General features: G+C 38.8%; 1 protein-coding gene across 4 annotated transcripts in view; it reads right to left on the bottom strand.

Annotated features, from left to right (window-relative positions):
• WWOX (WW domain containing oxidoreductase) overlaps positions 1–24,280 on the bottom strand; it is a 525,183-nt gene that overhangs the window by 269,107 nt on the left and 231,796 nt on the right. The window contains exon 9 of one of the 4 annotated variants that reach the window (XM_068410985.1): positions 9,907–9,998. The exons of 2 other annotated variants lie outside the window; for them this stretch is intronic. In XM_068410985.1, coding sequence (XP_068267086.1) covers positions 9,948–9,998 — 51 coding nt within the window. In that variant the 3' untranslated portion in view covers positions 9,907–9,947. Of the gene's footprint in view, positions 1–9,906; positions 9,999–20,787; positions 20,878–24,280 lie in introns of those variants that run through there. One more of the 4 variants, XM_068410986.1, reaches the window with a different exon arrangement.

The following is a 24,280-nucleotide window of genomic DNA, read 5'->3' as shown; positions in this document are numbered from 1 at the left end:
TTTGTGGATATTTTAAATGTACCAAGTAACAATTCACGGACTTTTAGCTGTAATCATCTGTGCATACACTGCAAGCACAGGGGAGAGCATACAACATGGTAAGAGCTGTGCTATGATGTGTTTTCAGCAGTGAAATGTCCTGGGCAAATAACTGATTTCCTCCTATAATACAGGATATCTGTTATCACACAGGGCACGCCTGAAGAGTAGGCTATGTGTTGTTCAACTATACCAGTAAGGACTAATTTGTCCTCATCAAAATTTCTGATGTCACTCATTTTTGCAACCAAGCCTTCTAGCTCTTCTCTACCTCTTTTGTCAACTAGCTAGGTACTGGGCTATTTGCAAAAGAAATGTTGTACAAATCAGGCACTTATATTTTTATTCTTTAAACCTTTTGCTTCCTACCCTATTCCAAACTTCGAATGCAGCTTTTCTTCCCACAAAAGGGAAATATCTTCACCATTTCCAGCAGCCCTGGTGTCTTCTGCTGTTGTTTTGGGACAGCAAATGTCAGTGGGAGGCACTATTTCACACGGGCCTTTAATTCCTTTGAACATTTCCATCTCCTGTTGTACAGAGCTAAGAAATGGATATGCTCAGTTTGAGGCATGTGCTTCATAGGTCCCACTGCAGCACAGCAAGGCCTGACTTCTCAAAGTTTTAATCTCACGCGGTTTCCCAAAGCACAAGGGCCTATCCAGGTCTTATTTCTTTCTCCCACAAAGTCAAACTTTTCAAGACGACATCTGTAAAAGCCTGAATCTTTCTGGCATATAGCATATGGGCCCCCAAATCCTGACAATTCAGTCTGAGTACAATTGAAACCTCTCTCTAATTAGGTAATTTGAAAAGAAGAAAAAAAGCAGCAAAACAAACTGAAATCCTTTAGCTTCTATTTTCTATCAACAAAGGCATGTTTTCATCATACTGCTCTTAAAGGTTGTGAATCTTAATTGGCCGATGCCAGTAAAGTGCTCTGAAATCCCGATATGGTATTGAAGCTACAAGAGAAATGTGTAACACTTGTCACTGATTCACTAAATACAGTCCATAGAGAAACAGGAATAAAAGACAGAGCGTAGATTCTGGAATTAAATTACACACAGCATTTTCAACAAGCTTAAAAAATGAAACAACAACAAAGTCCCTCTTAAACAATTTTTGCTGGACACAAATTTCACTGCAACTTCCAGCACCTAAGAGGCGCATTTCCTTTCCTACGCCTTGCACGTCTTTCAGGTACCAGGGGTGGAGGCTGTAGCAGGCGATGTAAAAGAGCTCACACTCCTGCGTGGGAAGGGAGCATGGTGGACTGCCACCGGCAGCACGCTAGGCACTAGCACTCAAAGCAGGCCTGACATTACATGTTCCCATCCCAAATAACAGCTTTATATTCAATTCCATCCACTGGAGATGTCAGCAAGGGAAACAAGGTTATGTGGCAGCAGCTACCGTATTTTACCTATCTATATAAATACATTTAAAGATGTGGGAAATAAGGTTAGGGGAGTGACCTTGAGGTATGGACCTTTAGGCTAGTAACGTTCACAAAACTTCAACCTGAACACCCCAAGCGGGAGGAAAACCAGTGCACGATACTGATATATCTACTATAAACATCCACGGGAAAGAATTAAACCTGTTATGTGCTTTAACATGGCCCCTGTCTGTGAACTGGGAATGCTTTTGTAGTGTGCTGCCTCACAGAGCAGACAAGCTTCTTAATAACTGGATGTCAGGAGAACTGAAGCAAAACTTTTATCTTTACTGTTAAATCTCTCTTTTCAATCACTAAGCTCCCTATGAAACAGCATAACAATGCTCCTATTAGGTAAGCAAGGGACAGAGTGGATGCAAATCCCCACTGAATTAACGTGCCTGTTCCTGAGTCAGCGCTGGGCCTTCCAGCGTCGACCTTGCCAATCAGCATGTCTGGTTTTCCCATTTCCCAATGGCACAGGGCTCATCTTCTCTCTGAAGAAATCAACCCCAGTATGCGGCACCTCTCCAAATTAGCACCACAAACCAGGGTGGGTTTGAGAGTCTAATTAGCATTACTGGATAATGTCCATTTTTCAATAACCTCCACAGTATTTAAACAAAGCAAATTAAAGATTGTGGCCCATCTACAAGAAGGGTCGGAAGGATGATCCAGGGAACTATAGGCCTGTCAGCCTGACCTCGGTGCCAGGCAAGGTGATGGAACAGATCATCCTGAGTGCCATTACACGGCACATGCAGGACAATCGGGGCATCGGGGCCAGCCAACATGGATTCATGAAAGGCAGGTCCTGCCTGACCAACCTGGTCTCCTTCTATGACAAAGTGACCCGCTTAGCAGATGAGGGCAGGGCTGTGGATGGAGTCTATCTAGACTTCAGTAAGGCATTCGACACTGTCTCCCACAGCATCCTCCTAGACAAACTGGCTGCCCAGGGCTTGGGTGGGTGGACTCTTCGATGGGTTAAAAACTGGCTGGATGGCCAAGCCCAGAGAGTGGTGGTGAATGGGGCAAAGTCCAACTGGCAGCCGGTCACTAGCGGTGTTCCCCAGGGCTCAGTTTTGGGGCCGGTGCTGTTCAATATCTTTATAGATGATCTAGACGTAGGGATTGAGTGCACCCTCAGTAAACTTGCAGATGACACCAAGCTGGGTGGGAGTGTCGATCTGCTGGAGGGTAGGAAGGCCCTACAGAGGGATCTGGACAGGTTGGATAGATGGGCCGAGACCAACGGCATGAGGTTCAACAAGAACAAGTGCCGGGTCTTACACTTGGGCCACAACAACCCCATGCAGCTCTACAGGCTGGGGGAAGAGTGGTTAGAAAGCAGCCCGGTGGAAAGAAACCTGGGGGTGCTGATCGACAGCCGGCTAAACATGAGCCAGCAGTGTGCCCAGGTGGCCAAGAAGGCCAATGGCATCCTGGCCTCTATTAGGAATAGTGTAGCCAGCCGGTCTAGGGAAGTGATCGTCCCTCTCTATTCGGCACTGGTGAGGCCACACCTTGAATACTGTGTCCAATTCTGGGCCCTGCACTTAAAGAAAGATGTTGAGGTGTTGGAGCGAGTCCAGAGGAGGGCGAGCAAGCTGGTGAAGGGTCTGGAGGGTCTGACCTACGAGGAACGGCTGAGGGAGCTGGGGTTGTTTAGCCTGGAGAAGAGGAGGCTCAGGGGTGACCTTATTGCAGACTACAACTACCTGAAGGGAGGTTGTAGCGGAGTGGGAGTTGGCCTCTTCTCCCAGGCAACTAGCAATAGGACAAGAGGACATAGCCTCACACTTCACCTGGGGAGGTTCAGGTTGGACATTAGGAAGCATTTCTTTACAGAAAGGGTCATTAGACATTGGAACGGGCTGCCCAGGGTGGCAGTGGAGTCACCATCTCTGGATGCGTTTAAGAAAAGACTGGACACTTAGTGCCATGGTCTAGTTGACATGGTGGTGTCAGGGCAATGGTTGGACTTGATGATCCCAGAGTTCTCTTCCAGCCTGATTGATTCTGTGATTCTGTGATTCTATAAAGTATACGTTTAGTTTGTAACATCAGACAGTAAGATGCGCACACCTACCAGCGGCTCCTTGCCAGTTTTGATTAGCAGAATTAGGGTCTGAACTTGGGATTTCTCAGTGAATAGATGCTAATGCACTGGTGAAAGGTCATCAAAGCAGTCTGACTTCGGATATCCTGTAGAGGTCCTGAAGTCTCTCATTCCTCCACTATCTTTTGTCCCCATCCGGTTTACCTAATAGATGATCCTAACAATTCACATTGGCAGTCCTTTGTAGTGTAATGAACACTATGCGATCTGATGAATGCAACCACTGCACAGAAAACGTCAGTTCTTTCATTAAGAAAACCTTCCCAAGTTCATTGTATTGAACCAGCGCTCCAGCTATTAGGCTGATACATGACACAGTCAATTCCAGTTACACTTTAAGTGACTATTCATGTTCAGTGAATTCAATTTTTAAACCTAATTTATATCTCTTTAGATATTTACATGAATGCACATTTCTTCCAACTTATTCTCACATGCCGTTTTCCGATCTTTCTGTTATTATAGTAATGGGGGGGCAGAGGGAGGGGATCATATTTCCCAACAGATCCTGAAAATGCACAGCTGCTGGAAAAGACACTGAAAAGCAAATCAGCAGCTTTCTGAGAATATACTAGCATAGAACTCTGAATTACTCGTAGGTAAAATAAATTGCAGTGTATGCATTTATTAATGTTAAATAAAATATCTGCATGAATTTCTTTAAAAAGTGACTATTGTTATTTCACATTTATTTCTGAGGACCCATTTTCTGATATTAGCCAATATAGTACCTCTTTGTATATGGTACTACAATTAGTGGCATGCAAACTTTCAAAGCAGGTAATTTAAAAAGTTAAGCTATTGCTGCTACTGAAGAGAAAGCATCAGTTCTTTCATTAAGAAACCTTCCCAAGTTCATCGTATCGAACCAGTACTCCAGCTATTAAGCTGTGCGATGACACAGTCAATGCCTGCTATAGTATCAATTCAAGAATCTTTTTGTTATCACCAGCCTTTCTGTACTTTCTTTTAACTGACTTTGTTTATTGATAATTATTAGAGGACCACTGGTTTCAAAAGATAGGCATATTTTCATTATACGTATCCTCTGCAGCCCACAGTAGTAACAGTATTTCTGCACAGATCACGCTGAAGTCTTTGAAGCATTTACAGTGTGCACAGATCATGACAGAGTTCTTTAGAAATAATAAATAAGCTTTCTTATTGCATCCCTTGGATATTGAATATCAGAAATTTAGCTTTCCATTCACATATTCAAAAAGAACAGACTGTTTACTTCTTTTGAAATATATTACAAAAATATTTCCATTAATGTAGATTTTTTTTAAATTAAATTATCAACTCTACTTTTCCACAGTGAAAAAAAAATTCTGATGTCTTGACTTTACCAGGCTTAACATGCTTGTGGACTAAAGCTCTGCTGTTTGGGAAATAAAAATACCTTTCTTATTCTGAATTCTTAATTCTTAATTTCATAAGAGAAATTACAATTATGGGATGCAGGGACTTTGTGGCTTGATATACTTTGCAAGCAGAGAAGGGGGATGCCCTTCAAAGTTAGAGGGTAATCATTATTGACCTTGTGCATTCAAGAGAGCATAGCAGGTTTCTATATAAAGAAACTTGAAGAGAGGTCATTGAAAGCACTAGTGATGAGACATAAAAAAAGGAGTTAAGACAGAATACAGCATCAGTTAAGCAGGTTAAAAATTTAACTATAAACAGATATGGGAAATGAAGACAAAAACAAAAGAACATTCACAGGGTGTCTGTTAATTTCTCTTTGTTTGAATTTACCTGTCTGCACAATAGGTACAATAAAATCACCAGACATCTCCCCAGGGCTATATGACACTTAGTTTGGCACTTCAGGAAGCACACTTAGTAGAGCATTTTGAAATCATTTAATGAAAAGCATTATGTAATGAAAAATAAATTACTTTAGTATGATGAGGTTGTTTGGAAAATGTTCAGTTAAAATGCTCTGGTTAGGAATATTAAAACACCTGGGATACACAGTGGATAGCTTTAATATGCTTTTTTCTTTCAAACGAGATTTCAAAATAAGCTGTAACACAGAAAAGGTCCTATTCACATGTACTTTCTACTCCCATTTAATTAAATCACAGTCAATATTATTAAACAGTATCCACATATTTTCTGTTTTCCCCTCTAGATAAAGAATAAAGAAATTGAAAGAGAAATAGAAATAAAAAGGCTGAGACCTTACTTTTTTACTTTTATAAGCACAGAAGACACAAACCTGCTGACCTCTCTGTGACTTGTGCTATTTCTCTTCAACCTACAGCCTCACGATGGCTGTATAAATTTGGCCTGGTTAGGCAAACCTCTCTTTTCTATTGAGTCTTTCACCTCAAGAGCACCAGCCTACCATGCAGCTAGGAAACTGCAATCTCAACACACTGGAAACGTCCACCAGAAGAGTCAATCATTCTTATTAATAGATGCCCACAGCGTCCTAGAAACAATTCGCTCGCGTGACTGTCCTGCTCCTTAAACTTCCCCTCCCCTGTCAGCCGATAGCATACAGTTTCCCAAAATATGTTTAATTTTCAAGAGATAGATTTATTACAGCCCTGTTATCACATTCATACCCTTCCTGAAAAGATAAAAATAAGAAAGTCCTTACACGAAGATGTTGTGGCAATAGCTAAATCATAAATGTTTGATAAGGAATGGCTAAATCCAGACAAATAACTGTTTAATCCCACTTTGTATTAGGCAGATAAAGTCATACTGGAAATCAATGTGATCTATTGAAACGAAAAAAGTCCAGGTTAGGGACTATACGGTATTATAGAATATGTGACATTATAAATGGGCTGCTTCCATACATGTTATACAATGAGAAGTTGCATAGTTTTTATTTATTTTTGTGTTTACGAATGTAAAAGCAGGATGTGAAAGTCACTATTTGTCAACAAGGCAAATGTGGGCAGCAGTGAAGTAGGTGAGGATTTATAACCTTCTTATTTTCCTACTCTTGAAGGGAATACATAATCGTCTCTAGGGATAAAAAGATCTTCAGTCACCCACTAGCCCAGGGCTCCTTTTTAGCACAGGCTGACAGATGTGCTAAAATTGTAAGTGAAGTGTTGTGATGTTGACTCCTAAAGCAGCAATCATTAAGGTTGAAATTAGTATCCCCTCCCAGCCATTCAAATGGTAAAAAGTTCTGACACCAGGCGTAATTGGACAACTTTACCTAGTGGGGATAGCATTGCATTTTATCCTACTGACTTCTTTCTGCCTTTTTCATCCCTGCTCCAATTTAAATGAAGCAAAACAACTTTTTATACATCTTTCACTTACACAAAACAAAAATCTGCTTATGCAGAAAGACATCTCCAAAGCAGACGTATGAGTTCACTACTACATATACAAGTAGTATTGTTTAAGGCTATACTATTTCAGCTGACAACAGTATTTTAAATAAGATGCTGTTACAAAAAAGACTGAAGGAAAATATAAACAGATGTCCTAATATGTATTAGCATCTGCTGAAAGAAATTTCATTTGAAAATGTAAAATACACTTTTCTGGCTATACACGCTAATTAGTTACATGCAGTGTTAACAGACTTTAATCTTCTGAAATAAAAGTTTCACATGTACTGTATTTATATATACCTGGATATATCTCCAGCAAGTATAGCACTTGCTATAAATGCCAGTAAGTGCTAAAAGATATAAGCAATCCACACAATTAGATTTCAGGTCATTTAGATGAGTGTGAACTAAAAAACATGTTAATGCGCTATACACGCTGCCACTTCCTCAAATATTGCTGAGTTTGACACATTAACTAATGGACCATTGTCTGATAAATACTGGATGTGTGCGGATGAATAAAGTCTCAAATTGTCTCTACTGACTCAGACCAAGATTTTGACAATGACACAAAAGCAGCAGTGCTGTTGTACTATTGCACTGTTCTTGTTGCTGGGTGTCTAAAGAAAAACAAAGCATATGATTTAACACAGTTTTCTGATAGATCTTCCTTCTTTATTTTATAAGAAAAACTTAAATGTAGGACACAGCCCACACTGTAACGTAAAATCTGGGAAAGCTGGCTGTGAAACCTCACCAGTGTTTAAAAATCAAATAAAATTCAATGTTTGTGAATGCTTAACACTTTGCTATTGAGTTAGATTCAATTTATAAAGGTTGATGAGCACATCTATTTCTGGCATGAACGAAGTGTTAATGCTGTGGCTCTCTCATAGTCCAGTACTGTACATCGAGTCACCAGCTTCAACAACCTCTCTAAGCCCTATACTTCATCTTTCAGCTGAACTGTGCATATTGGTTCACCTACGCTGGGCTCCTGCCCAGGGCTGCTACGCATCTCAATCAAACTACGCTGGTCTCATGCAGAGCGCACACACCTAAACCTCCGTCACCCTGCCTCGCTGTGCTGCCTCTCCACTATGGCACCACATGTCAGGCTACTGAAGAGCTATTGGGCTAATGTAGAAATCTTGCTGTAATTAAAGACGGGAGCCAAGCTAAAGTGCACAACTAAGTTCTGCTTTGGCACTGTAGCACTGCAGCTCGGGTAGCGAGCACTGAACTGAGTGAGAATTTTGATAGTTAATGATTCTTTCTCAAGGCAATCGGTGGCCCCTTCTGTCCCACACCAGCTCCCTCGCCGTTCAGCATTATTGAGAACATGGTTTAAAACACTGCACTACTAGATGACCCAGCTGGAATAGCCTCTTCAAGAGTGCTTTCTCCCATTTTCAAGGCCACTAAGCACTACTAGATGGGAGGCATTAACACAGATGCTGTGCAAAGAATGAGGATGATTCCCACATCTTGGTTTTGAAGATATTTATTCTTGCCCATTTCTTCCATCTTGTAATTAAGTTTTTTGACTTGTACTTGCCATGATCTGTCTGTCTAATGATGTGGGTGGTCAGCTCCCCTTCTGTAACCTCCTTCAGTGTTACCCATCAGTCCTCTGGACTTGCCATAACTTCCAGCTCACCAGACTTCACTTCTCATCCATGCTCAGATTTCTATTTTTGATCTGTCTCTGTCTGGTTCATTGCCAATTCTTTCTTTTCACTGTAAGACTTTTATCCTACACACTCACACGAAGGTCCAGCCCATGAATACCCCTTTTCTTTCTGCTCCTGCACTCATTATGCTGAGCATCTTTGGTAGAAAACTTACTTTTTCACAACAAATTCATCCTTTCTTCCTCTAATACTGTAGTCTGTCTATATAGAAATCTGCAGTTTAATACAGTTTATCCTGATACATTATCAACATGTCAACGCTCACCCGAGATCAACTTCAAGATAGTTGTTTCCATTGATGACTTCCTAAATTTTCAAACAAGCATTTTCATGCTTTCTTTTATTCTGCTTACAGATCTGCCCACAAGCATTTGCAATATTATCTCATTATCTTTTTTCATAATCCACATTAAAATTCGGCTTTTCTTTGGTATCTAATCTTTTCTTTGCCACAAAAAAAAAAATCATGCCTAAAACAGGGCCTACCATATTGATTAATATTATCTCATTATATGCTTGTTCTTCTTATCTATCTGTATCCCTGACTTTTGAGTAACACATTTAAACTATACAGACTTGGAACAATCTTTTTGGTTTATTTTGCATATTTATTAACATGGCTGGGTCCTCATCTGTGACTAACAATCTAGGCACTGCGCTAACGATAATTATCATCATTTTGTTGTTCCTTCTTTGTTGATATATAAGCATGTAAACTGGATTTTGTTTTCTGGGCAGGACTGCCAGGGATGATTGTTAGGAGTTCTGCTTGAAGAAGAAACTCAGGCAGTTTTAGTAATTTTTTTCAAACTAAAGGTTGTAGTCTTTTGGTTTTTTAATGGAAATTAACGATGGGAACATTTTCAGAGCAACTGTCAGGAAAAATGGTTTGGAAAGTACTAATTAAAATGACTTTATGTTATTTTGTCAGATAAGCGGCATACACATAATTTTTTTTAGTAAACATATTGTAAGAAAATAAAAGAAAAATTAATTGCAAATTCTGCTTGTATATGTATCAACAAGGACACACGAGCATAACACACCAAAGTGACAGTCAGTCTCCACATAAGAGAGAGAGCTCTCCTAGAAAATCTACCAAAGATGAGAGAGTTCAAATGCTGGAGAACCCCATTTAAGAATGGAAGCACCAGCATTCTTCTCCCGAATCTTCATGAGCTGGAGGTATAAAATTACCTAGTCTGATGCCAGCACTTGGATTAAATTCTAATACATTGCCATGCACTAATTCTATTATTAGGGAATGAAAGGGGAACAGAACATGCAAACACATTACCATGACTGTATAAACTGTATCTTTATTTGGAATAGGGATTATTTTAAGGACATCTGAAGCTCTGTTTTTCTTGCACGAAATCTGGGGTGTGAACCTGAAAAATTAGCAAAAGGGCAGAAAAGCTTGAAAACAACCTGATTATGACAGTCTTATCAAGAAGAAAGTGAAAATGCAAATGAAATAGACATTTTCTAAATATAGTTTAATTTATAAATAAGACTTCACATTGCAGATTTGTTTATCCTCATTTGGTGATAATTGTTCACAGCAGAATATATCAGAAAATTCTATAATAGGAACCACAGCCAGGAAACGTTAAATAATTAATCACCCTCCCAGCCACTTGCATTTCTGTTGATATAAATGACCGTATAATTCCAAACCCAATTATCACTACTTAGCCATTCCATTTTGTAGTTAAAATCCCACAAAATTAAAGGGCATCAATTGTTAATGGTAATAGACCAGACAAGGGATTAAAGATTATTTTAATGTTTATTTCCTGTCAGGAGGTTTTTTTGGCAGGAAGCACTATAGACAAAAGGCTACATTAAGATGAGATTCATACAATGTATTTAAATCTACTAACTTCTAAAAACCTTATGGTATAATTGCTTGTTTAATCTACTTGTTCCCTGAAGATACCAATGAGGGTTTATCAAGCCAACTTCATTATATCTGCTTCACAGAAATCAAAATATTCTCTTTAACTTTGCAAAAAAGCAGTGAAGCTTACCATAAACACAATTCTACCAACAGACTTGAAAAAGGAGTGGACTATACTAAGATATAAGTGGAACCAGATTACTATCAGGACTTTTTGTGTCATACTCTGCTTGGTTTATCCCCTGTTACTACTGGCACTATGTATTTGCATACAAGATTTGGTCTTTGTAAACACACTTAAAGCAATCACTTTAATACCAATAAAACTTCATTAATCACAGAACTTTTTTTACCTGCCACAAAATGGTGACTTTTCTCCTCTTTTCAGAAAAGTATTTATGCAAATGCATTATATAGAGAAATTTCTTAGTTCAGAGATTACTTTGTTTTCTTAAAATGCTTTTTTTTTGTTATAAGGCATTGCCAATAAAACTGATAAAAGTACTTTTTTTCATTAACAGATTTGGGTGTGAGAGCTTAGGGATTTGGGGGGGGGCTCTTACAGTTGACTGTTTCAATAGGGAGCAAGAGTAGGCTGAATTTTATGTGCTTCAAAAGGTTATTCATCTGCATAAAGTTAGAGACATGCATCCATATCTTGGGTCTTTTGCGATGAAACCATCAGATTCGGAGCTGGCAGTAACTGTGTCAGTTATTTTAGGCTTACACTCACATTGCCCTACACAACCTCATTCATTTGATTCTAGTCTCTTTCTGTATGAGCAGAAATCTACATATGTAGTAAATACAAAATCCGAGTGGGAAATATTTGTGTTCTCGTGTACATGTATTCCCTTCCTTGCCCATTCAGCAATACTATCCAGTGCTCCAAAATCTCCAGACAATTTACAGCACAAGAACATTATAGTACTCTGTATCTACTTTTTTTTTCCTGCAGGAAACCCTTACCCTGCATACACCCAATGAAATAACACACTAAATCATGACACAAATAGCACAGTACATAATCACTTCACATTGTATCAATGACTGATATCGCTTCTTTGTCTGTTTCAAACATTTCTTTAGGAGCACGTTCACTGTTTGGCTGAAGTCGCCTTTCATTCTTTCTCCTCTCTATAGGGGAGAAAGACAGCCGGGACAGGTCTGTGGCAGTAACACTTCGGTGCTGTCACAAGGAAGGGATTTACAGCCTAAGAGATTGCTCAAGAGGGCAGGGAAGAAGTTCCTATCTAAAACCAGGATCGCCTGGCAATGATAGCACTAATTTGTGAACAGTGAGTTTATTAAAAGGCCTAGTGGTGTTAATAACTCAAACGTCATCAGATGCAGGTATTGAGAAAGAAGCTTCTAACTAACTGAGACATACTAAATAGCTGTTCATCCAGGAGTCCCAGCTGTTACAGGATATTACGTTCATGATGCACGTTTGGCATAAAGGAGCACGGCAGAATTAAAACTGCTACACAAGGTACTTTTGCCTTATACGCACCCCCCCCCCCCCCCCCGCCACCCCCCCCCCCCCCAAAAAAAAAGGGGGGGAGGGAAGCAAAACTCACAACAAAGTTCAAAGTCCATATCTCTTCTGAGATTTGTGAGAGCAAGTAGACGTGGTACGGAAACCCATTCCATAACCTTTCACCAACATAAAATTTACTGTGAGTAAGGCCCTAAAACTCTATGCTCAGCTCTGATTTAAACCTCTGAAACCCAGCCTCCCCAGAACACTTCGAATAAATAGCTCACCATGACATGATATGCTAATTACTGGGGTCCTGAGCGGAGCTTAAACAACCTATCCACGCCCAAGCTCTATCACAACACCTGCTCAAGTGGCCAGGACAGGATCTGGCCTAAAGTAAGTATTCTTATTTAGCCGGTTTAAGATGTTATTTAAGTTAAGGACATGCCAGCCATCCCAGCTTCTCTTCCCCAAATGCTACTGCTGTGCAAAGAGCAAAGCAGGTTCAGTTCTCAAGACTGAAAATGTCTCTGTAATTTTCTATGGTATTCAAGACTTTATCAATGAGAAGAATTAATCTAACTCATGGAAACGAGCCTTCCTTCAAAACTCTAATGTTCTGTATCTTTTATTTTTAAATTGTGGCATTAATAATGGTCTCAGCAGCAAAGTGGAGAAAGTGTGTGAAATATGTGCCCTCTTTATAGATTTCCTGTTTCTGCAATTTCACTTGAAAAATGGCAGTGCCCTGCCATCTGAAGTTTTCAGTTTGTTTAACTCCAAGCAAAAGACAATTAAACAACTTACAGTATACGGTCATGAGACTATAATTGCTCACCAGTGCTACTTGTTGTGTCAGCTGCCCCAATGAGCAGCAGTGTTGTAGCTTTAATAGCCTAGCAAGCCTGCCAGAGGTTACTGACTATGGCAATAGCCTCGTGCTGAGAAGAAAATATTTCATGAGCAAAAAAATTTCCACACCATTCTTAAGGTGCTGAATTAGCACAGAGTAAAACGAAGAGGCTTCATGCTGGACAAGCCTCTAGAAGTACATGGCGTCTTTTAATCATTTTTTCTTAGAAGACAACAAATTAATATTACATTATCTTTTCTGTTTTCTCACACAGTTTCTTACAATTCTCCATTTTCTAAAAACATTTTTTTTTTTTCAAAATTCCCGTAAGCAAATTTATAGCCTGAATCTATACATCTTAGGTTATCCTCTGCAACACAGAATTTTTATGTAAGAAATGTCGTATCAGTCTTCTAATAGGAAGTTATAAACACTTGAAGAATGGATGGTTTAGGTGAACGACAAAGATAAACCAAGCCTTTCAAATCTTGCTTTGGGTAGAAATCATTCCCAAACGACACTGACCAAAAGGAGTTCCCATTTGAGAGATGTTCAGTGCAGTTGTGTCTGCTCTCACAAAGACATTCTCAGAGTTTGCCCTATTTTGCCATCTGTAAACAAGTTACTTATAGATATGACAATCACAGACCAGCTTCTGCTCTATCATTATTGATACCCTCTACTATAGGCTGAAATAAGAAAAAATACCTTAGATCACCAATGCACAACTAAAACATTGCAGTTCTCAGCCTAGCACACTCTCAGGACTACCTGTTATCCACATCAAAGACAAAAAGCACATCATTAACATAATTCTCTGTAATGTCAATGCAAAAGAACACATATTAATGGTTGCCTAAGAGTAATCATGGTAGACTCTTGGCATTAAGATGAGGAATATTAGTTTTCCAGAACATAAAAGCATAAATGACACCTACATCTCTATGCAAAGCCAGCACAAATCAATTGCCCTAATGCAATTTAATTCAAGATTCTTGGTATACCAACACAGAGGCAGAACTCTATATGAACAACAAGATGAACAGGAAAACTATTATTTCTAAGGCCACATGTCATTGTCTAGTGACTCTTTTGGTTCTTTTTAGTATGCAAGAAAATATTAAGTTTTTTAATGAATGCAAAAATAGAGCACAAAGCATATGCAAAGTGATAATGTAATACCTGGACAATAGAGCTTAAGAGTAAAAGGATAATGAAACAAATTAAAAGGGAGGGAATAAAACCATTTAATATGATTATGACATTCTAATCTTACTAATATCTGTACTAGAGAGTAAAGTAAGTTTTCACTTTCAGTAAAACAAAATTGTTTCCATGGAATTTTGATTAGTTCCTTTGGTTATTTATTTGACAATACAAATAAATAATTGTATATAACCTCCTAATCATTATCAATGTGCTATACTGTGAAACGTGACTCTCTACAATGCCAGAGCAGATTTCTCGGTGTATTATCTCTCACTGACCTCCAGATCAAGTTTGCTCAGTGTCTGACTAAAAGAATGTTCTTTGGTTTTGTTTTTGCTTTTCTAAATAACTGCTAGCTCTACAAATCCATTATGGAACCAGAATAAAATCCAATCCATTCTTCCATAGCTATGTTGGCTTAGCATCACCAAAGGAAATAAAACACATTTTAGTTACTAAGGTGACCAGTTACAACAGTGATTCCACACAGGACTAAGATATAGTAAGATAAAAGCTGCCAGGTTTATGTGGTAATCCTTCTGCCTAGAAGTGTCTATTGAGAGACAGCATGCAGAAAGAGCAGGAAGTAACATAATTTATTCAGCAAGAATACTATGGGGCACAAGTGCTGAAAAAAGGCTTACACACACTCCTCCCGCCTAATTTTCCATTGAGCTAAAATTTAGCCATGATCTTTAAATATTTATTCCATTTATCATACTCTTGCCTTTTCCTCCTTCTCATATTTATTTACTTAATTTCTTTATAAACATTTAGAATTTACTTTTGCTGAATGAATAAATTAAAAGATGAGGAACCTTTAAACAGACAAAAGGCTCTGGGAGTTTTGCTACTGGCAAAAGAAGAAATTGCTGATCACGAATGTAACGAGTCATCTACCAACATGGAAATCTGGCAGAATTCCTGCACTTTAGAATCATGGGATATATGACTTCATTTTAGTGTATACAGGTTTTTCTTACAAAGTTGATTCTGCGGAGTTTTTTTGCAGTTGCTTTTAGTTTCTTCCATCACCATGCCTCACTCAAACTATTAAGAGTTCATCAGTAATAACAAACCGACATCTTCCCCAGCTCTTTTATCAAAGTCAGTGAAGTTTTCAAATATACCAGATTGTCAAGCACATATACATTGAAAGACAAACTAATTCCCGGGCATAATCCTTTTCAAACTACGAAGTAAATTCATCTAAGTGCAGCTCAGTGTATTTTACTCAGTGGAGTAGGTAGTAAAATTTTCTTTCATCCCAGAAGACTTTCTTTTATAATTCTTTCATCTGGGATTCCGGGAAATGTTAAGATGTTAACTATCTGACAGAGTTCAAATCAGTGCCAAGTAGTTTATTATAGCACAGGTTTTATTCCCCGATTTCAGGGGACATGGACTTCTGATGAAAAAGGCGGAATAATTCTTGCCTCAGTGTGTAAAATCAAGATCAATTTAGTAACCCACTCCTCTAATACCGTATGTGCAAAGAAATAATTTAGACTCCTAGTTAATTTGAGTATTGAACTGAAATTCTGCAGCTGCTTTCTGCCAGTCCTGAAAACAGAAATTAATTTCAATGACCAAGTCGAATGGAGTGCTGCTCTGTCAGGTAATTAGTCATCGTCTTTTGCTACTCAGGGTCTATCACTGTGCTAATCCATACATAAACCCCAGTATTCCCCTAGTCACTCACAATCTAAAGAGCTGTTTAACTACCTATTTCTCCCTTTCAATCCTACCCCAGATATCAGCTGCAAAATGAGCATTCTTTCATGTTTAGCTTTCTTCCTATTTACTGCCAGCAGAATTAATGCAACTGATTTACATTTTCTTTTTTCTGTTTGATCAAGTCTGCTGTTGATTAAGTAGAGCTTAAGGGAAAAAATTATACTCCTGCAGCTTTCCTACTTGACTTGCCAGTTTATTAATAAAAGAAGCAAGGATATTGATGGCCCAGAAACTACAAGTGCAGCAATTAAAGGGTATGTCCTTCCAAGCTTCTAATTAAAAAAGAGTTCTTTTATATTAAAAGATATAGTTTAGTGACATATTTATATCTAATTTTCACTTCTGCTGTTTTGCTTTTTTTCTTTGTTTATTCTTTTTAAAGAGAAATCTACTGGGAAAATTTAGATCAGGCAGAATAAAGAAACTTTCCCTGACAAACATTTCTGGAAGCTTTGTTCCCAAACAACAGTCTTAATGATAAAACAATAAAAACAACCCCAACCCCCCAAATCCTTACAACAATGAAATACCCACTGATAAATACCACTCCGAAGGCAACCCTGTGTTATTTTTTCCTTGTGTACATGAGCAGAGTTTGTCCAACATCACATTCAAGAAAACTAAAGATCTTTGATACAAGTCCTTTTGGACATCTGAAAGATAACTAGACCCTTCCCTCCTTCTAATACTTTCTTACTTAGTATCTCAATTCTGGATGCACTTTTTTCATGTCAGGTATTTATATGAACAATCTCATAGAGTTTCTCTGTTCCTTATCTAGTTCGATTTTTGCAATTCCTCCTTCAGAATCACCTGAAGCCATAACATTGCCAATATTTTTTTTACTCTGCTGAGTCAGTCCCTTGCACATTAACGGCATACCTTCAACATCAGAACTACAGACAGACAAATAAATTACTCCTGTTTCTGTCTAGGACTTTGGTTTTGTGGTGTACAATTCATCTGAACATGTGCAACAGAAGTCTAGCATGTTCTGGCTAAATCAAACTTTGCATGCGTGCACAGACTGACTCTACAGCACCTGTGGAGTAAGTGCTACCGACTCAGCACAAAGATCAACCTGCCTGCCCCACATTCAAAACATCCTGCCCACAACTCAAAGTACATTTCCATCTGCACACCAAGTACCTCTGCACAGCAATGTACTCCTCTCATATAGTTACCAGGTGTTTAGAAATCCCTGGGAAATTATATTAAAAAATAGGTACAATAGAAGAGTTATAATCTAGCATCCCACACAAGTAATGGCAGGTATTTAATGCATTGAAAATTATTGTTCCCTGCACTGATATTCAAGAGAGGAAGAGAAGTAAAACACCTTCTTCCTCCTGGCCTCTGTCCCTCATAGTGAGAACTATGAATGGTGAGAACTGCTGTGTAGGTAATCTTGTGTATTATCAGATTCCCAACAGGCAGAGACTGCTGCGTATTTAAGGACGATCAACTTTTCTTAAAAGAGGTACTAAAATGAATCACAAAATTTCCAAGAGCTCCCAGCTGGACAAAACAGCAGTAAAGAGGAGTGATTCTTCCTTAGGGCTAACAGGGTTAGATATGTTGCTCTCAGAGCAGATTGTGTCATCCACAATACGACTGTCCACAATTCTCCTTGAGCCATCCCAGACATGCCCCTTTCTGTTCACTCATTAACCTGAGAAACCTTGTGGCGGAGAAGAGTGGAGTTGTTCTAACGGACCTTTTGTGATATACATTTCTCAATCGCTTCCAGTTTTAAGATGACTTCATAGAAATGGTGACCCTCACAAGTACCACTTGAAAGACACAGAAGCTTTAATCTTTTTCAATGGAATCAGAAGAGCTCTTATCTCTCCTCTGACCCTTTTTCCCCTCTAGCCTTACACTCCTGGCACCATTGAAAAGTCAGAACCATTAAGTTGGTGTCAAGTGGCTGTGCTATTCATATTCTATTATAGTCAATGACAATTAACAGTGCCATTCAGAAAAGCCAGGTACTGTATTACACAATTGGAAAATTGATCTTATCTGAGGCTCAAAAATCAGCAATGTTCAGACCTCAACTCACAGGCAAAAAAGAAGAAAAGAAAAGAAAAAAAAAGGCAGGGGGGAGTACTGCCTGACCTCAGGACCACATAGCAAACAGCCATGCGCAATGCTCAGAAACATCTTGAAGAAGTGGCCAGACCTCTGTATGAATATAAGCTCTGATTTTTATCATCAAGCAAAATGATGTTAGAAAGAAGAGTACAAATTCAACTGAATGTTTGATGATCACCTTCAAAGTTGTTATTGCAGGCAAAATGCAACATCTCAGCATTGCTGACACATCAGAAAACCTCTACGTGTGTCAATTCCAAGCTCTTTGCAGCACACGCCCACAGGCAAGTGCCCCTGCACCTACAACATAATCTTCATTTCTAGTACTAGTGCTGAACATCTATTTTCATGAATGTTTTTCCTAGAAATGAGCACAGACACATCTTTCTTCTAATGAATTACCGAACAGATCCAAAAGGAGAGGATTAAAAAGTAACTCTCTACTTTGGAAACTGAGAATGTTTTCCTAGTCAGTGAATCTCAGCACTAACTACAAAACAATACAATAGTTGATTACAGTTCAGTCTATCTGCTTGAAACCACAGGCGGAATTTTAGATAGCAAAACTCAATTAGCTAGCTTGAATTTAACTAAAGCACCTGAGCTAAAACCTTTTCACACAAAGGATGCACTGTAGAATCAGGAACAGCTCCAGCCCACCATCACCATCCTGATTTTTATACCTCATCTCAGAGGGCACTGTTCCTCTGTGCCACGTGCCCGGGGACACTGGCTTTTAGCAGAATCCAAAACCAGAGCAAGTCTTATTGAATCAGCAAACGATTACGTCACTTACATTCCCCAATCAAGTACCAACTAACCCACATAACTACTACTTAACCTGACAAGTTCACGTCCTGGCGTAGACTGTAAGGTCTGTAGAGTCACTACTTCAGTTCAAGCACGTAACTGGAATACTTTGCAACTAGGTGGGAAATGAAAAACCCAGACAACATATATCCTTCTATTTCAAATACTGAGTTCTAAAAACTCAATGATTGCACACACTGATGGAAGGAATGTGCCATTATATGCAATTCTGCTTCAGATTGCTGTTTTCCAGGCCAGGACCAGTGAAGTCCTTCCTGGACCTGGGCCTTTCTAAGCTGTCCTGAGCCTCTGTGATCACAGAATCACACACAGAATTACAGAATGGTTAAGGGTTGGAAGGGACTTCTGGAGATCATCTAGTCCAACCCCATTTTTAGATCTTGAGGGCCAGCTGAGTGCTTCCCAGACTCAGGATGAGACTTTGGATGTTCTAAAGACCCTACATGGAGCTCAGCCACTTTATGTGTCTTTGTTTTTCCCCTCCCTTCACTCCAGGTATAAGGTATCTGTACTAAATACTGCAGAGTAAGGCCTTACACACATTACTCTGGAGACCCATGTTCAAATCCATTCTAGTGGAAAAAGCAATGGTCCCAAATCCATCTTTGGTGCACCTGGAGAAACCAGTTTGTATTCTACCAGACATCTCACCAGATGACAAGTTTTCCTGGGGAATGGGGAACAGACTGAGCACAGAAATCATCTTTGTCTGCTCGTCATTTTACTTCACAGAATACAATAAGAAACCATCAGCTAGCTTCAGTTCTCTGGGAAAAGGTCTCAGATTGTTGCCTTAATGAAAAACATAGAATAGGCGCAAAGCCACTATAGTTATACTTAAAAATCAATACTCCCTATTGGTCTTATAATTTGTGTACCAAATATCTGCTTTAAAATGTGCACAAGCCTCAAAATAAAAGCTAGGGGGTTTATATCTCAGACTTTTAAATGTTTTCTACAGTTTTAATATTTGCAAAACAATGCGAAATGTTATATAGGATTCTCTGCTTGGCAGTGAGAGTCTATTCTATTTTTTTATTTCTTTTATTGAGAGGTAGAATAAAATTCCCAAACTGCTCCAGTGCAATTAAAATGACTTTTATTCATACAGTTACCTCTACGTCCACCATAAGCATTCCACAGTACTAATCCTTTTAGGCCCTGATCCAGCAAAGCACTTTACTGTGTCTTATTCTTAAAATTACAAGTCTCCCCACTGATTTCAATACAGTTATATTAGGGATGAACTTGGCCTACTGTAGCAAAAATAATGTTAAAAATACAGTTTGAAAAACAAGCAAGGAAATTGAAAGCCTAAGAGACTTCAATCTGTCTCTGTTTTAAAGTAAGGCATTACTGGCGTGCATTTGAGTACAGTCCAATAGGGGGTTATTTTTGTACAGTTAGGCCAATTCAGGTAAGGAGCCTCTTTGTATTAGAGATGCATTGATTTCAGATCTAGATGGTTTCAATAAGCTTCTTACACCCAAATGTTACAAGGACAGAGACATAAAAATGTCAATTACATAAATAAATCTGTAAGTATTGATAAATGCCCAAAATTAAATAAACTTACTACACTCTAAGAGGCTTTGCAGTTGACACGGTTGTAAAACAATAAGAAAACCATCATAATTTGCATTTTTATAGCGACATTCATCAATAGCTCAAATATATATCACAAACACCAACCCACTACCGGCAGGAACTGTATGATGGTATAGCCCTGCTTTGACTATAAAGACACTGAACCATGGCTGGACACTTGGCTACAACCAAAGCTTCTTAACCTGGTTCAAATAGTCATTGTCTTTGGCTACCTCTTTCTGCCTTGTTTTTGCTGGTGCAAGAATTTATATGAGCATGCAATGAACTGGATCAGGAAACCAATCTGGCTGAAATATAAACCACCGAAAAGTGCTGACTTTAATGAAGAGGGCAGCTCAGGGAAGCAAGGGTCTGAGACTGCTTAAGATAGCATTGCCCCAGAATAAACGTACATCAAACCGCATATCCTGAGGCTCAGAGCAGCAGCCAGAAGCAGAACCATGGATTTCACCAATTTATCCACGTAAGCCATGGGGGTATACTGGGATGAGAGCCACAAAATGGATGAGGGACATTTCTCGAGTGTCTTCACAGCACAGCTTCTGATCGCTGTGGAGAGACAACAAAATTTAATTTGCTGACGATGGCTAAATACCCCAAGCAAGAGGAGTCTACATGTAAGCGTTTTCCAGTGGCTTCCAGATTGTTTCTCCAGCCTTATCAGACAGCCTTCCTAATTGGTTCTCAACAATATTTTTAAGTGTGTGCTTTACCACCATTTAAAGCAGTTCACATGAGAGAGACTGAATACATTAGGTAGATGAATTCCTGTGGACATTGTGAAGGCAATAATGCCCTCCTATTTGGTTTATCCTGTACTGCAACAAATGTGGGGGTTTTTCAGCCAAGGTGCTGCAGTAACCCAAATGATAGTCATATTACACTTATAAAAGACAACTTTAAGAAAGATCTTACTGCAATAAAAGTGAGGGGTTTTTTTCCCTTGGCATCCCAGCTTGCCATAGAAATGAGTGAGTTGCTGAATTTCTGCCAAGTATAGATGGTTCAGCATGCTATTAGATTAGTCTGTTTATACAGAAACAGCCAAAAATAGGAAACACACAGAAGCTATTAAAGATATTGTCCTGTGAGGGAAATATTTGAATGGTTTTGTTACTGCAACTGGGAAATAAGATATGAGTCAGTATTAATGTGATAAAGAAGTTAATGTGTTCTAAAGCAAACAGTTAGTTTCTTCAGCTTGTCTCTGAGTTGACAATAAAATAAATGTACAGACAATTATGTAGGGTTGGATGAGCCTGCAAGTAAGTGTATTCAGCTTAAAGCTCAGCGCTACCAGTGGGTTAGAATTGAAACTCTGTTATCAAGTAATGATATGCTAACTCCAGGTAGTCTTCAAAGAAAATGGATGCTTCAAAATGCCATGCACCACTGAGCTGGTGGAAGAATGGTCAATAGTGTTTAAGCTGTTTGAACTGGTCAGGAGAATTTCATAGAAAAGTTCCTTTGCCTTGACCATTTTGCAATGGATTTCCGAAATTCTTTTCACTTTTGACATAGTCTAACGAAAAATAAAAATACTTTTATTTTATTTGTTTTATTTTTAATTAGGGCAGTGGCAATATTTCATAGTGGATTTTACTGGCTTTTTAAAGAGCCAGCACAGAGAAATTTGCCAGTCCCACGTGTGACCCTGAGCATTCATTCCTAAACACAGCCACACACGATCCCGATACCCTGACCTCCTTCTGCCTCTCTCTTCCACATATTAACAAACCTAACTAATTCTTAAATGGCTTCAATGCCTTAAAACTTCTAACATAAACAACGGAACAGGCTATTATATTATATATCTATTTTATATATCTTTAAATAAAAGATGTACATATTTTCTCTGCAGTAACCCACTTCCCCTACAAACCCAAAGACCACACATACCATTCCTTAAGGGCCAACGTATTTGACCAGTGAAGAAGAACAAGTCCAAAGCTAAATGACTCTCCCTCTGAGACATGCCGCTTTGCGGTATCTTCTTTTTTATAGTGAGAGTGCCCTGGACCAAGCCAAGCATCTTCCCTAACCTTAGCTCACTTGTTAGGACACGAGAAGAGGAGCAGCATCTTAAAGTGCACATGGAAACTTACACTAGTCAATGCAGAATAAAATTTTGCAAATACACAGAGGCATTTGATTAGCAGGAGCCTCATAAATAGCACACCAGTGGCCCATTTCCAGGGGGATTTGAAAGCTGGTCTCTAGTAATTCTGCCCATCTTGGGTATATACAAAGATTAGGCACAGCATTTGGAAGAGGAAGTAGCTGCAGAAATTCTGTGAAGGTACCACAATTAAATACGTTTACAATGCAGAGACAAAAAACTGCAGGTGGAATCATGATATTTACAGCAAAATTTAAGAACGCTGCAATAACCAGCAAGCAGATCTTGGAGTCAGGCTTTTCCCTGGAATACATCTACTCAAAACCAAGTCAAGCTGTTACGTCAACAAGTCTAAAGACTGTTTGTGATTTTGAGGCCTTAGTTGACATTTATCTCTGGGATAAGTATATCTTTCCATTCAACTCCAGAGAAACCAGGCTTGTTTATTATTTCTTTAGCCTAATTCCTTATTTCAGGCAACAGGAAGCATGACTTACGTTTTCCCTGACACCAATCACATAAGGACAATATTGTTGCCTTTATGCAGAGGACCCTCCAAAACTGAGGGGATGCATGGCATTTTCCTTCCTCAGCCTGGTTCCTTTGTGGACATGCAGTCCATTTCTAGAATGGGAATCTCTTCAGCTAGAGAATAAATTTGCAACATCCTTTCAGTATTTGTAGCAATGTAATTCCAACCTGAACAGTTTAGAGCATATATTGCTGTTCTCTATATATATTACTACATGTGTTTAAAGCATATATTGCTATTGTTTAGATAGAACACTGAAGTCTCCAGAAACAAAAAAATTCAATTTATTACTTGTTTGTGATTGTGCACTAAGCATCTGTATTTTCTAAATGGCATAAGCTAACAGCAGAGACATAGCAGTTACTCCGAAATGAAACAACAGACACAGGAAACAATGCGCCTTAAAGATGCAGAGGAGGTTTGAAAATAGAGAACTTCCTTTTTCAGAAAAAGGACAAAGTAACACAAAAAAAAGAGTAATATGTTTGTGCTTGGAATTGGAAGAAGAAAAAGGAGGTAAGTAAGTTTTACTGGCCACATGTCTCAAACCAAATGGATGCTTTTTCAACAAAAGCACCTCTCTTGCTTCGTTTCATTTTCAAACTGTAATGTCTGAACAAGACAACGGAAAAGTTTAATCTCTAAAACATGAATGCTGAAAACAAATGCATTAGAAAATACCAAGCCAAAGCTACGTTGGTGACACAAATGTGAAAAATGGAATTGAAATAAACTGTGCCAGAAATCTATTTCTAAAAATATGTCTTTACAGTAGTGATATTTATAAATTTGACATACTCTAAAATTTAGTTCACTAAAGATTATTTCTATGCAAATATGCATTTCTCAAACCCCATAAGCGTGCGAAAAATCCAAAACACATTTCTTGAAAATCAATTTCTGTGCAGTACAAATGTATCAAGTTAGCGGCAGCATGCTGATAAATATTAAAAAGGTCTACATTGTGCAAAATGAAAACTTGCAGCAGGACACAGCAGTACAGTGCAGTATGTAGAGGTTCAGAGAGAACATGAAACAGCCCCACGGTTTCAAAAGGACTCTGTGGTCTGACATTAGTCATTTTGGTTCTGATAAAGGATGTTGTAGAAGGTGCTGCCCACATTATGCAAATCACTAACCACTTAATTTCCTTCCCAAGTGGTAAAGCTCAAGCGTTTTCCCTGAACACACAGTGCTCATTTTCTTGTAACTCTGTGGTTTCTTTTCAATAGCCTGTGAATGCCAGCAAGTAAGAAGATAGCAATAAGAAACTAAGAGGTTACTCAATGATTCCAAAGGTT

Source organism: Nyctibius grandis, chromosome 12, assembly GCF_013368605.1.
Source record: "Nyctibius grandis isolate bNycGra1 chromosome 12, bNycGra1.pri, whole genome shotgun sequence".
NCBI lineage: Eukaryota > Metazoa > Chordata > Aves > Nyctibiiformes > Nyctibiidae > Nyctibius > Nyctibius grandis.
Note: the sequence above shows the minus strand (reverse complement) of the source record. Positions and strands in the feature narration are given on the sequence as shown.